The sequence below is a fragment of the Coenobita brevimanus genome, chromosome 65 (assembly GCF_032717465.1).
Source record: "Coenobita brevimanus isolate Jiangsu-jjx chromosome 65, ASM3271746v2, whole genome shotgun sequence".
NCBI classification, from domain to species: Eukaryota; Metazoa; Arthropoda; class Malacostraca; order Decapoda; family Coenobitidae; genus Coenobita; species Coenobita brevimanus.
In genome coordinates, this window is record NC_137018.1 from 51,147,941 (window position 1) to 51,163,338 (window position 15,398).

The 15,398-nt window shown below is 39.8% G+C and overlaps 1 protein-coding gene across 2 annotated transcripts; it reads left to right on the plus strand.

Moving 5' to 3' along the window:
- Positions 1-5,882: 5,882 nt before the first annotated feature.
- mRpL51 (mitochondrial ribosomal protein L51) lies at positions 5,883-15,119 on the plus strand. 2 transcript variants are annotated; one of them, XM_080276621.1, is made up of 4 exons: positions 5,883-6,076; positions 8,733-8,989; positions 11,065-11,172; positions 13,326-15,119. In XM_080276621.1, the coding sequence occupies exons 2-4, from the start codon at positions 8,740-8,742 to the stop codon at positions 13,556-13,558; spliced, it is 591 nt and encodes a 196-aa protein (XP_080132747.1). In that variant the 5' UTR covers positions 5,883-6,076; positions 8,733-8,739; the 3' UTR covers positions 13,559-15,119. The 2 variants fall into 2 exon arrangements, with proteins under 2 accessions (XP_080132747.1, XP_080132748.1); XM_080276622.1 differs by having other exon boundaries at positions 5,883-6,041.
- Positions 15,120-15,398: the final 279 nt, after the last annotated feature.

Consider the following 15,398-nt stretch of genomic DNA (forward strand, 5'->3'; position numbering starts at 1 on the left):
CTGTATGTGGTGGGGAACAACAACAGGGAGCTGTTGGTGGAAACACCAGTGTTGATGACAAAAGCCAGGAAGAGGAAGAATATTTGCAGCACGACCCCATAGCCCCTCAATCTGTCTTGATAGCAGCAGAGTTTTGGCTTCGGTACAAAGTTAAGGACTCGATTGATGGGCTGCTTAAGGCGTGGGGTCAGGTGAGTGTGGCAACAATTGTTCATGCTTGGCAGTGCATTCTCCCTCACCTTTATCAGCCACCACCAGGTCCTGTACAGCCAGTTGATGAGGGAGCATCTCAGGTTGTGGAACTTGCCCACCACTTGCCAGGGTTTAATGAGGAAACACCTGAGGACGTTCTGGAGGTGGTTAATGCACAGCCGGAGGTGGCAGAGGCAGTGTTGATTGCTGTTATGGAGGATGACGAGCTTGTGGTTAGGATGCAGTGTGAGAGAAAAAGAAGTGAAAATGTGATCGAAAATGTGGATCCTTCAATAAAAGGAATGAGTGATTTGCTTGTGACCATAGATATGGCAAGAGAAAAAGTGGAAAGCATGGACCGAGATGAAGTGAGACGTAATGAGGCCATTGTTCCTCTTCAGAAGGCAGTTCGGTGTTATAAAGATTTGTATAACAAGCGAGCGAACGAGTGTCATCAGGAGCTAATCACCTGTCACTTTGGCTGCCCTCGGCCAAATCCACAGCCCGGCCCTTTGCATGCAGCTGACTCTCATGACGACATGGAGGCTGCTGTGGGCAGCAATGACAATGTTTCCGTTGTTTCCTCACTGGACTTTGAGGGGTTCTTAAGGGAGGTTGATGAGGAGGAAGCGGCACAGAGGCAGCAGCACACTCGCCTCGAGCTGAGAGGCTGTAGTCCGCCTCAAGCCTCGGAACTCCTCCCCCCTCCCCTGTCCACTCAAGGAATGTCATCAGTCAGAATCATGTAAGAATCATACAATAAATACAGTATCATTCAATTCCATTAAATGCTGTATTAAAATTTCCTTTCAAGGTTGTTAGTGTTCGCTGGTGTCCAGTTTGATGTAAGTTTGGGGGTAAAGGGGGCAACTTTACCAAAATGACACTCATAAGTAATATATCCCAAGAGATTAGCTATTTTAAAATCACAAAATTCTCAAATTGCGGTATGTGCCCAGTCTCATAAGACAATGATTTAGGCGATTCCACTGTGTGTACATATATATATATATATATATATTGCAGTACTCCTGATAACTTCATGCAAATGATATTCAGTTTTGGACAGGCCTCTTGTGGTAGAGAGGGTTAGTGAAGGCTGTATGTGATCTCTGTCCCTCCAGAGCTGAATACTGTACTTGTAAAACTGTTTGGAAATAGCAATAATAAAATGAAAAATACATCATTTAAGTAAAGGGGTTAATCAGCAAGAGCTAACAAGGCATGGTAATGTATATATTTCCCTGCAACAAATTGTGTATCATATGATAGTACAGTGCAGTAATTTGAGTATTTGACAGCAGAGTATGGTATATTGCATCGTGAGCATAAAGATAGTGGTAGTACACATTTATAATAGGTGTTTGTTTTACAGAATGTTCCTTAACTGATGTGATTTGTATCCCTCTTCATATGTACATTTTTGTAGCTTTGTTGAGTCCTTTTTTCTCTGAAGCTGCACAAAGGACTAGTCAGGAATTATTACTGAATTGTTAAGCTTTAAATTTGGTCTGTCCAGGATGATGTAATATATGCATTTTATACTAATGTTGGTTAAACACAAGCTTTTGTTTTTCTCCCCTAGATAGATATGTGTGGTATGAGTATATAGGGGCACCTACCAACCACTCACATGATGTAGTGCTACCTTTATGTAGTTCTACTCTGAATGACAAGGCAAATGGTTTCTTGTATTCCAGGAAACACTTTGTTGGGTTATGAAAATAGAGCCAACAAAATATAGCCAACCCACTAGTTTTGAGAGTTAAGGAACTTCACTTGGCAATAATTGTTCACATGTTGCCTCTCAGGTGAGCAAAATGTCACTCTTGCCTTACATGTCTGGTATGAGTTGTCTAACCTCAGGCCTCTATGCTTCTACTGGGGCAATGAAGGATTGGATGATAGATGGATGGATGCACAAACAATAGATGCAATACTGTATAGAGCTTCTGCTGGTCTGGTCGTTTGAACACCCCATTGGAAGTGATGACCTTCATAGTTTGACCTCCATGTGGCATCTGGAGGCTTTTTGCTGCAATCATTGGGATGGCCAAATCCAGTGTGTATCCATAACTGTGTCACTAAGTCACTGTACCTTTAGAAAAATGAAATTTGACAAGTTGCAACTGTAGAGTTTTATTAGTCACATTAATGATGTGTACTGAGGTGTGAGGGGTACTGGTGGTGTGTCTGGGAAGGATATTGATGCATTGATCCCTTCTCCTTGTTGCTAGAGGGATCCCTTTGAGGAATCTGTACACCAGTCCATGGCACAAAGAGAGTTATGGGGAAGTCCAGAGAACAGCTCCTCCAAGGCTTCCAGCCTTTGGTTCTTTCTATCTTGCATTTATTAAAAAAAGAAGAAGAAAAAAAAAAGTCTCCCATGTAAAGTGCCGTAAGTGCTGAAGTTTGTACCATTTCTGAGAGTTGGAACTTGTGTCCCTCTATAATCTTCACTCCCATTACCAAGTGTGGTTATAACCTGTGCATCACAGTGGTTGTCTTTCCTATGTTAGTTATTGCAGCATTATAATGTACAGAGTTCTCGCATCTGCCCCTGCCACATAACTCTAGTACAGTATGTCCAAAGGTTTGTGGGGGGGGGGGAGATGGGGATAAAACATTTCAGATTATTGTCATTCACGCTTTACAGTAATTCTTGCATATTAATTAACATTTCCCTGGGTACACAGATATTGTGTGTGTGTGTGTGTGTGTGAAAGGTGACTACAGTATGTACATGTAAGGCAGCTCAGTGTGAATGTGGTGGATCACCATGTAAGGTGGTTGCATGCGTATGTGTAACCAATGCTATCACCTTGCAGTGCTGATTGACCAGATCAACCAGGAAAATCACAAGGAATGCACCTCTTATGCAGCCAGGTACTGTATTACTGTACTTCCAGTGCACATGTAAGCAGAAACCAAATTCTGTACTGTAAGCATAAGGGCTATATTCAGATGACTTTTATTCACGGTTTATTAAAGCATGTTTTTCCTAGTACAATATTTTCAACTACAGTATTTTAAAAACTGTATTTTTGTTACAAATATTGTATATAAAAGTTCAGGAGTCCATGAATGATGTCTTATTTTGTTTAAAGAGAATTTTATTTATTTTTGTGACATCATCCCCCATCACTTGATATTGCTGCATCATACTTCAGCACAGGAGTGAGAGAGTGTGTGCAGTCAAGGAATTATCGTTATAAAGTTAGGCGAATACATCAAGGAAAAGCTGAACCTTCTGAGATACATATTAGTCCAGTTAATCTTTAGTTTATCTCATCACTTTTAAATATATCCAGACAAAACTGAAATCTTAGACAATATCAGTAATAATTGCTGGGGATTTCTTCATGTTTTGTGTGTCTCTTGAAAGAGATCTGCAAGTTGTAGCCAACATGTTCTCTGAGTTTGAGTTTGGACAATATGGAGTTTCAAGTTTGGACAATAAATATGATGGTGGTTTTTATTTTGCTGATTTAACTGATTTTTAAGAAGTGATGAGGGAGATCCTCCCTACAGCTAATTAAACTCGTCTGACTGTAGCAAAGAACAAATTAAAGTTCTGTACTGGTACTGGAAGTTAATGGAAAACTTGTCTAGCCCTTGCACTAGCAAAAGTCTCTCCAAAACTGACTGTAATCACATGGTGGAAGCACATAGCGTTATCATATTAAATATTTTTAAAAGCTGACAGTTACTCTAAATGAGTTTAGGGTAGAAATTAACATGCAGAAAGAAAAAAATCCTTTGATTACATTTTCTGAATACTGAATGAGTTCAGTGGTTAAGCAGTATAAAATACTAATATGGCTACCCTACTGCTGCAATGAGTGACTTTTGAACAGTCCATAGGGCTTCTGTTTACTAAATAAAACTGTCTGTTGGTTACTCTAGTGAGAATATAATATCCAAGTTTGAGCATCGCAGTGAAAGGATTAATTTCCAGGCTGAAGGTGCTGTCCTTCCTGACCCATATCGGAAATTCACCCCCCTCCCCCATCACTTCTATTACTTATGCCTATGAGGACGAGGTCCGGTCCTGGTAAAATTAAAACCTCATATCTAAAAAGAATTCCTTATGACTAATGTGAACCATTGGGCTGTACTGTAAAAACAATGCAATCAATTTTCTATTAAGTTGTACAGGCTCTTTCCATCCAGAGCGCCTTCTATAGAGATGGCGATGGCTCCGCCCGCTCCTCCCCCCCCCACACACACACAAATACTGATGTGGGTGATGACCCCCCTCCCACCACCCAAATACTCTGCTGTTTTTTCGAACACTGATTTCATGATGTTACAAAGCTGATAACTGAACAAATACTATGTGGTGTTGGGTTTTACAGACAATGTTGCCAAAGGATAGGTAGGGTGGTGGGTGTTCCAGGAATAGTCAAGAGGAATGTAATGAACTGGCCTGTACTGTACATCATTATGTCCAACCTACAAAAGCAAGGTTGTGAAAATGTTCACAGATGGAAGAGTAAAACATGGAGGAAAGTATTTATGGTAGGTCACGTGGAATCTTAGCGCTCAGTGGTGGGAGTAGCAAATATATATATATATATATATATATATATATATATATATATTTTTGGGGGAAGGGCATCCTTTGGCACTTTCTTGGATTATTTATTTATTGGGGGGAAAGGTAGAGTGCATTATGCTCCCCATTTTTTGTAGTTAGGAATAAAGGAAATAAATTCCCCATGCTAGACCCTGATAGATCATATAGCCTTGCTAGGTGATGGGAGAGCACTATGACCAGCAAGGCGGCTACCCATGCAGGGCATGAACTCTCGACCATATGGTCTCAAATCAAACGCTCTACCACTGAGCCACCCTGCCCTCTTGAAGGTAGTCAGTCACTCTCCACCTTTCTCATTATTGATAAGTGGGAACACTACCGTCCACGACATCCATCCAGTGTCGTATTAATGAATAAACAATACGCGTCTGACCATCATATTATATAGCTGCACTCAGGTTGAATATCCAAACTCCTTGGCAGCACCAACTTCCTTCACTGTTAAAGTGATCCGTTCCCAATCAGTGCTTTATGCAAGGGTAGAAGATGTGAAATGAAATTTTTACTCTTGTGAAAGTATACATACCGTAATACAACAAAAGGTGGTGGTGGATCTTACCATACACCCCCTTCAGCAAATATAGTTAGTTACAGGGTCAGTGGTTTGTGCTTACAGCGTATAAAAGGTGGTAAATCTTGACACACACATACTGAACATAATACAGTACCATAGTGGGCTTTTGGAGAGAATTTGGGTCGATGTGACTGAGTGATCGTTTGTGTACGCCAAGACTTCGGCAGGGCCGCAGGGTGCGAACTGAAAGCACGTTAACATTATTCGAGGATAAGTAATCGCAATATCCACCTAACTTCATACCATGTCACCACTGAGCTCGGTAAGAGAGCCGGTTTTGTAACCAAACGTAAACAATTACAGACAATCTCGTCTACTCTTTAAACTTTAATATTACGAACATCCGCTAACATCATAACATTTTTGACCAATGAAAAGTTGTAAAATATGAAACTGAATAACGGTTTTGAACTGTAAAGTAAATTTTATGAGTGTTAGCCGTTACCAAAAACAGTTCTGCAGGGAAGAGTAGACTAGCATGCATAGGTTGCCAGACAAGTAGGGTGAGGACGGTGATTGTGTTACGTTTATGATGTTCAGTGAGTTTTCAGTTTACAAAATTACATTTCACTCCTGAAAGTCAGTGACCAGCATCCTTATATATAGCAAGATCTCTCCGTATGGTATTGTTTCATAAGCCACCGTCGACGTGAACCCACCAAAGACGACTGCCAGGTGCTACCGTAAAACTTTAAGCAGTAACATCATTGGTAATTATATTAAACCTGTATGACATCATCATATGGTTATATGGGTGGCTTGAAGTGTCTGATGGACTTATGGTGATAATTTCTTCTCCATCATCATAAAAACTTTCTCTGTGAACCTTCAATAGGATATCCATGATAGAATCACATCCAGGTAGCTTTGTCTTTACATGCTTCTTCCACTCGCACCATTGCTACCCCTTCACGCTCACCCATTAACTACTTAATTACTGTATATTTGATCAGTTTTGTCTGACGTGACACCTCACTTTCACAGACTGTTTGGCACTGTATAATTTGCATGATGGTGGCAGAGGGAAAAAAATGCAAAGTTTAAAATTTGTCAGTAGGGAAGTCCTGGTTAAAAGTCCCCCTGCCTCCTTTTTTTTTTTTTTTTTTTTTTTTTTTTTTTACAGTTTTGTTGTTCTTTAATAATTGCAGAAGAATTCCTTGTTATAGACTTGTTTTGCCATAAAATCTGACTTGCTAATTTCCCTGAATTTCCAGTGCCATTTATATGGATAAGCTTTGAAAACCATCCCAGAATTATGTCGAGGACTGCCCCGTATTCTCTCAAAGGTGATAATGGTGTAATTGGAAACATACCCATTTGCTGTATGAATCTGGTTTACTCCAGAACTGCCTTCTTCATTCCATGTTATCTTGTACCTCATGATCATCCAGTCTTTGAAATGCAGTGTGTCCAAGCATTTTTAAATGAATTAATCCTGTATGAGATTAAGGCGGCTGGCAGCAGATAGATAGATAATTAATTTTTTCCTGTAAAAGGATAATTTTTTTGCAAGCGTCTGACATATGTTTCTGTTTGTTTTGTTTTGTTTCAATAAAAAAATTCAGTTTACAACCAAGACATCCCAGCAGATTATATGATCCTTGGGCAAGCTATGTTTTACTCCTAACCAGTTTGTACTTACAACAAAAATAGAGACCTGGACTGTATAGTTGATGGTTTTACATATTTTATTCACCAGAAATTTCTGCAGATTACATTGTTGATCTTATATAGATCCTGTCACCTGCCTCCATTTCCAACTGTGCCATGCAATTATCATATCTGTTCTTAAAAATGTTGATTGAGAGAGCATTCATTTCATTTTCAGGCAGCTTGTTCCCTGTGCTCAAAAGTGTTACCAGTTTGCATTTTGTAGTATCACCATTTGTATAGCTGGCTTGAGTGGCCCCACCTACATTATTGCTTGTATTCTTGAAAAATTCTGAAGGGTTAATATTTTCATTTTCTTCTAGTACTGTATCTTGTAAACTTCCACCATGTCTTCTTATCTTTTTCTGTCATTTAGTTTTGGGATGCCAAGTAGTTTTCGGCTTTCCTCATAGGTGTGGTACCTGAGGTGTGGGATGACCCAAGTTGCGCTTCATTGTACTTTTTCAGTTTTGTTTATGTTTCCCATCTGCTGTGGAGACCACACCTGTACAACATATTTAAGGTGGAGGCAAACGTATGTTCTGTATACTGTGGTGAAACTCTCTACTGTCCAGTTCTTGAATGTTCTTTTTATTAGTCCCAGGATACTGTTTTTGTGTGAAGTTATCTATGTGTGCATTGAATTTTAGGTCATTACTAAACAGTATCCCTAGATCCCTCTCAGAAGTGACTTCTAAGATGTTGCTTCTTTTGATGTTGTAAGTGTGATTCACATTGCTTCTCTCCATATGCATGACTTTGCACTTTGTAGAAATGAACTTCATTAGCCATGTTTCTGTCCAGTTTGCAGCTTGTGTATGTCGTCTTGCATTTGTTGAAGATTTTCTGGTGTTGCTGCCCAGTTGTAAATCTTCATGTCGTCAGCAAATATCATGCGTGTGGAACTCAGCATTTTGGGTAGGTCATTTAATTAAATTAGAAACAACAGAGGTTTCAGGACTGATCCTTGTGGGATGCCACTGGTTACCTTTAGCTGCTGGGTCAGACTCATTGATACGGACTCTTTGGACTCCATCAGTGATGAAGTCCTCGATCCACCTTAGCAGGTTTCCTCCTATTCCTACATTCTGAAGTGTGTATGTTAGTCTGGTGTGTGGAATGGTGTCAACAGCCTTGGCAGAGTCAAAATGCACCACATCATATGGCTCATTTGTGTCATGCATCGTAGACCAATCATTTGTTGTTTCCTGTAAGTTGTTTAAACATGACGTGCCACTCCTGAAGCCATGCCGGTTGCTGCAAAATACATTTCTGTCTTCAAGAGATTTCACCATAGTCTCTTATTATTTCCTTAAGAAGTTTTCCAATGATGCTTGTTAGGCTGACTGGACAGTAGTTTTCTGGCTTGCATTTTCTGCCACTCTTGAAAATTGGAGACACTATGTCAACTTTCTAGCTTTGTGGCACTGTTACAGTCTGGATAGAGTGGTTGAAGAGAAGGGCTAGGGGCTCTCTCAACTCCTCAGCCACCTCTTTCAGTACTTTTGGGTGGATTCCATCTGGCCTCGATGCTTTGTATTCATTTAGGCTAGTGCTGAGAGTTTGTTTTTAACTACCAGTATAAGGTTATCAGTTTGGATAAAGCTAATATCTTCAGCATGCTCTTGTGAGTGGAAATCTAGTATCTAGTATATAGTATCTTGTTATCTTGGGAAATGTTTATCACTCATTCAGTTACTTTCTTGGTGTTTTCAGGTGTGCCATGACGAGTGCATTTGGTGGTCTGCTGCAGTCATTGGGGTGTGTGGCTCAGAGTGTATCCCGCTTAGCCCCCTCAGTGCTGCCAGGGGTGGGGGTTGGGGTGGGAGTTGGGGCCAGGACAGCACCTCCCTCTTCTACTGCCACCTGGACCCCCTCTGTCACGCAGGTCAGACACAGGTACTACTCCGAGAAGTTAGAAAAAGGGCCGCTGCTCCGGAATTATGGCTACAATGATTATCTGTACCACAAAGGTGAGATGTGAAAGCTTAAGTGGTCATAAAATTGCTACTGTAGCTAGCTTGATTACTTTTTACAGAAAGTGTCCCAAGCATTTAGTATGGTAGTAAGGTTTTTGTATAGCAATTTAGGAACCCCACTGTCCAGTACTGATGATGCAGGCAACCCTATACTCATAATTAAGAAAAAGAATTGCATTTGAGGTTTCATTGATTTCCTAAACGATCAGTACAGCATGTGATGTCCAAGAAAGATTTAGTGTATTTTCATGTACATGTGTGTGTATAATAACAACAGTTACTATGGATGAGATAGATTATGTCACTAATTGATATTGTGCATCATCATGAAAACACGATTAGGAGTACCTGGCATTTTGCAGTATCCATTGTTTGTGGTGTCGGACTGTTTTGTGTTGTATGTCTTGTAATATGGTACATTTTTTAATTAAGCATATTTTGTGTAACACGTGCAGAGGGTAATACATACCCAATATTAATTGAGGTTTCCTTGCACCAGACCTAAGTACCATTGAGATGAGAGAGCTCCTCTTTGGATCTTTTCACCCTATGTATAGTGAGGAAAAAGTGATATGATAATTATTTTGTTCATTATGCTGTATGCTACTGTATTTATCTGATCTGGATATTGCACAGTTTTTTTTTTAGATTTGGTTTGCCTGCCAAATCATTATACAGTACTCAGCTTACCCTTGAATAAAGGTGGGGATAACAAAATCTCATTACTTCACCTTTCAGCCTGTTAATACAGTAGTAGCAGTACTGCTGCATACAGTGTACATGGTACAATACTTAACCAAGACCATGATTTTGAGAAAGGTGAAGATGGTTTATAAAAACAGTGTACTGTATAGTGTTATAATTGCCTAAGTCCAATACATTGCCCTTCTGCTTTCTGGTAAGAGTGTCTTTGAGAAGTTTTCTTTGTTTCAACTGGAGGTATGTTGAATATGAAAATACTGGTAACTTAACTTCTTGAAGTACTAATGTGAACAAGGCCATTCATTTTATTTCAGTACTACAGAAATTGATCCAGACCTGGAAGTTGAGAACACCTGAGTGCATATGATGAGTCAGTAGTTCAAAAATAGCAAGCCTATTACAATGAACAAGGAACCACTCTTAGTCTTTGAGTAGCTAGTGACTAGTGACAAAGCACTAATGTCAGGAATGTTATTTGTATGAATAGTAGAATGTAAAATTTGAAAGAGTACAACTGTCGTTTTTGGAAATGAGATAAGAAGCAGGTGGAACTATAAGCAGAGTATTCATCATTCATTCATTCATTGCCAGACGCCATGTATCCCAGACGGGGTGGCCAATGGCTTAGAGTTAATTGTTTTACAGGGAGGGGCACTAATCCTCCACCAACCCCACTTGACACGTAGGGATGCCAACAGCATCTGGTGTTCCCAGGTGGTCACCCATCCAAGTACTATTGCTTATAAAAATTAATCATCATTTTAGCATCAGAAATTCTTTGTTTCACCTCAGAAGTTAAGCTGCATCTACAAGCCACTTCACAATAGCCCTGTGTTATATACAGAAATAGTTTGTGTCAAAGTAGTACTGTACTGTTGGCAGTAAAAGTCCTGTTGCCCTTCCTGCTTCTCTGAACCTTTTAAATCATTCTCGTATATCTGAAACAGCAGACACTCATGATGTTGATCTGTGGACAGGTGTAGTCATTGGTATCAGTTACTGTAGATTTATAGCACTAATTATTAATGTTCGTGTTAAGAGACGAGAGGTAAGAGGAAGTTTGCTGCATCTATTATGTGTGGATATAAAAGTTCACATACTGTATTATGGTAGTTACTTATATTTCTCCACCTGCACTTCCGACTTTTATTTACTGGTTAATATTCCTTAGCTGAAACAGACTACCAATAGATGATTCTCTTAGATGTGATACATCAAGGAAGGAAAGTGATGGACATACCCAAAGTGTGAAGCAGCTGCAGTGAAATACCTATGCAGTATTTAGTAGGCAAACTTTTGTCCCTGACTGTACATAAACCTTATGAATTTAGCCAAATACCAGCAAGACTGATGTCATCTACCAACAGGTCTGCTGCCTCACATGAAGCACAACAAACGCCTCCCCATCCCTGTCTACCGTCCCAAAAACTTGTGGGCAGAGAAAAGAGCATTATTTGGCCAGAATGATTACATAGGTGGGTGGTCACTACAATGATAGTGCTGGTTTTGAATTTTGTCATTTATTTTTCATGGAAATTTAAAGAGGTTATGGTTTTGGCTTGGTTTGTCTGTCTGTTAACAACATTATGGAATACCCAGTGGATGGACTTGCACTAAATTTTTAATTATGACAGGACCATCAGAGGAACAGGTAAAAAAAAAATCAAGGCCGAGATCATGAAAAATGAAAGAAAAGCATTCGGGAGTCAAATGCTAGTCACTGACCAGATTATGCTGTTGGCCAAGTCCAGGATTTAGGTCATATCTTGATACCCTGAAGGTTTCCTGTTGATAGCTCAAGCCATTCATGAGATAATGGTGCTAAAGGCAGGCGATAAAAACTAGTTGACCTTTGGCAGCTATTTTGGTGATCTTGACCTTGATCCTGAGTGTCCATTTTCGGACTTGTCCAAGATTTTGGTCATATCTTGATACCCTGAAAGTTTCCTGTTGATAGCTCAAGCCATTCATAAGATATAATGGTGCTAAAGGCATGCGATAAAAACTAGTTGACCTTTGGCAGCCATTTTGGTGACCTTGACCTTGACCCCGAGTGCCAATTTTTGAACTCAGCCAAGATTTTGGCCATATCTTGATATCCTGGAGATTTCATGTTGATAGCTCAAGCCATTCATGAGATATACTGTAATGGGAACAGATCACTGAGCTCTATAATATGGAGAGGCTTTCTCATGGCTAACACAGCGTAACTGATGTAGCCGCCGCCAGGGTGGTGCTGGTGTAGCAGCAACCATGTTACACCTCGCCTGATGCCCACGGTTTTTGAACTGAGGTGTTCGTTGGGTTTTTGAAAGCAGCCGATGATTTGTAATATATAGTGCCATGGTCAGCTGTGCAGCTTCTGGATGCAAAAATGGATACAGTAATTCATCAGAGAGAGATGGCATTACAGTTCACAAGTAAGAAATATATCATGTTGCTGATTCTAAAAGATTATTTCCCCCTAGGGTGGGGCGGGAAGATTCTTCCCTGGTATCCCTGCATGAATGAGGCCACTAAAACGGGCCCATTTATCTCCAGTCTTTCTCTCCATGTCTTTTTCTCTTGTGTTCACACTCTCTTGTAGATATTTCCATGTTTCTTCCAGCCTTTTTCAATCTAGACATTCGGTTTCATGACATGGATAGTGCCATAAAGGGTAAGTTCTGCACTGCAGCAACCTGTGGCGTTGTTTTATACTCATTGGCTAAATGTACCCGATATAATTTGTTGAACTAGGCTGAAAAAAATCATAATCCTTATATGTTTTTGTATTATAAGCAAAAAGTGTCTCTTTATTAATAATCACTGCTTAGTGTTAATGAAGTACAGTACAGTATTTGAATTTGAATTTAATTTTCGGTGTTTCAATATGGCTGCCAAAATCACATGCCCACGGTGAAGATGGCTTCTCCATTTTATAGAGCTCAGTGGAAAACACACACACACACGCGCGCGCGCACGTGTGCGGGGGGGGGAGGGGGGCAAAAACATTATTGCCCCGCCTTCTAAAAGCGAGAAGTAACATTCCTGAGGAGATGGTGCTGACTAGGTAGAGGTATGCACTGTGTGAATGCTCATTAGTTATTATGTTTTGTATATGTTCTGTTGAAATGTAAATTAAATTATATGTTTGTGTGTGTGTGTGTGTGTGTGTGTGTGTGTGTATAGGCATGCATGCATTAGTGCACATGTGAATGCTTGCATTTGTGATATAATGGAAAATTTTGTGTTTAAATGAAAGAGATCGAACATTTCTGGTAAATGGTAATAGCAGTCAAGACAGTCATAATGGTAGCTGATGTAACACATTGTATGACAGTGGAAGTTTCTTTCTGTTAGTACCAGTATACAACTTTCATATACAGTGATTGGTCATTGGCTTCCATGTTAATAAGCATCTGTTATGTCTTGGATTGCCAAAGATATTATTCACACCTTAGTACAGTATTTCAGGGTATCCTAACCTAGTCTGACCTAGCCGAACCTTTTGACTGGCTCTAGCCTTGCATTTCTTAATCTGAGTGTACATAACCTAAGAAAACCTGACATAACTTGATCTGACCCAGCCTAACCTAATTTAACATGACCCAGTCTAATCTAACTAAACCTGACCTACCTACTACAGACATTCTGGGTGACGGGACTCTGAAACCAACAAATGTGGCGTACTCAGTGCCACCCTGGCTAAGAGGGTTCAAGGGCAACGAGTACCAGATGTTGCTTCGAAAGAGGAAGATGTTCGGCAACACAATGCGACTCTACCGTCCCACCAAGTTTCAGGAAATGAATAAACGTATCAAGTATCTATATCGCTTCCTCAACCAGAAGACTCGTGACTATTACTGGGACAAGGCGTAGTGGATGAAAATATACTGGCCATTACACCTTTTGAACCCAGAACCAGTGCAGTAAGTCTGTCATCAGAACCTTGTTTTGGTAGTTTTGCTTTTAAGGCCACTGTAATTCATAGAAAAATGTCTAGTAATGTTACATTGCCATCTGTATAGATGATTTGCCAGTTATCCCCAGATTACTATACCAGATGTTTGAAAAAATGTGTGATACTGTATATTGGAACACCTGTTGAGGATTTCCTATACACTAAATGATGCCTAATTCCTGTAGAGCTGGATTTTAGAGTTAAGTTTTGCACTTAAAAACAGAATAAAAAGAATATACATTGTTGTTGTAACCCCCAGTTCACTTGAGCTTGTGAATATCAGGAATATGTGTGATCGAATTGCTGTTTACAGTTAAATGTTACATTTACACTTAGAGACCATTGACTGTAGCATGCTTATTATTATTATTTTTTTTTTCACTGAGTTTTGTGATTTTGGGCCATTTCCCTATTCAGTATCCTGGGCTGGAGATCTCCATGCCAGACCTCACTGCACATCTTCCTTGGTTTGCCATATGGCATTGTTACCTTCTCTTCACACCTGTGACCCTCTTCAGTCAGTCCCCATCCCCCTTCCCCTCAATATGGCCAGACCATTTTAACCTGGTAGCTCTCATTACCTCTCCAATATTTCTTTTGTTAGATCTCTCTCAAAGCAGACTTTTCTAAGTTCTGTCATTCAGTGTGACCCTACTCATCCATCTCAACATATTCATTTCTGTGTGATTCATTGTGCATATATCCGTTTCTCTTGCAGGCCAAATATCACTGCCATACAGCATAATACTTCTCACATACCTTTGGCTCATTATGCCGTATTATGCTAGACTTAAAGGATGAACTCTAAGAATATGCAAATAAACTTTGGAAGTAGGTAGAACCTGTACAAGATAAAATGTATGGCAGTACAGAACTGTGGTACCAGGATTTTCTAGGTCAGTATTGCAAGTAAGAAAAAGTAAAGGACGGAATAATAATGAGGGAAGTGTGGTGTTCAGTGCAAGAAACTTGTTACTGCAAACAGCACACTTCTGCAGATATGGAAATCAAAGGTGCCAAGCACCCTACATGAAGATTTAAAACTCTGATCAGTTATTAGATGATTTTTGCCTGCCAAACAGCATGGTACTTAGACATCAGTTTTGGAGAATTATTTGATGGTGCATATGAACAGGTCAGCTAGTTCGGATGTACATTATTTTGTGCTCCTTGACAGTCTTCACCAGTGTATGGTCATGATTGTATATACTGTATTTTACAGTAAACTAACATACCCAAAAGGATCTATCTATCCATAGACCAGACATCATAATCCCATAAGGTGTGGCCATTTGTCTTTGAGTTGGTTGCTTTACAAGGAGGGGCACTAACCCTCCGCCAACCCACTTGTTGACACATAGGGAACACATGTGGGTTGGTTATATGGGTACCAACCAGTGCTGTCAATGGTTTCCTGGCTTACAGGAAATATTGGACTTGTCATTCAATGTAAAACCACCTGAAAAGGAAAGAATAATAATAAAGAGTGACTTCCAACGATTTTATTTTGCAAAGAGAAGCGCTTAAGTCCAACAGTTAATCCCTGCAACCCAATGATATATTTTTTTCTCTCATCCCCTGCAACCCAGGGATGTTATATTTGTTTTAATTTTCTGTCTCTAGATGGTTTTATTTGGTTCAGAGGAGACTCTGAGTGGAAGAGGTAGATAATGGCCTTCGTTAACTTCTTCATTACTTGGGTACTGTCATAAAGCTAAATACAGTTGTTATGTACCAGCATTAGTAAAGTAAAAACAG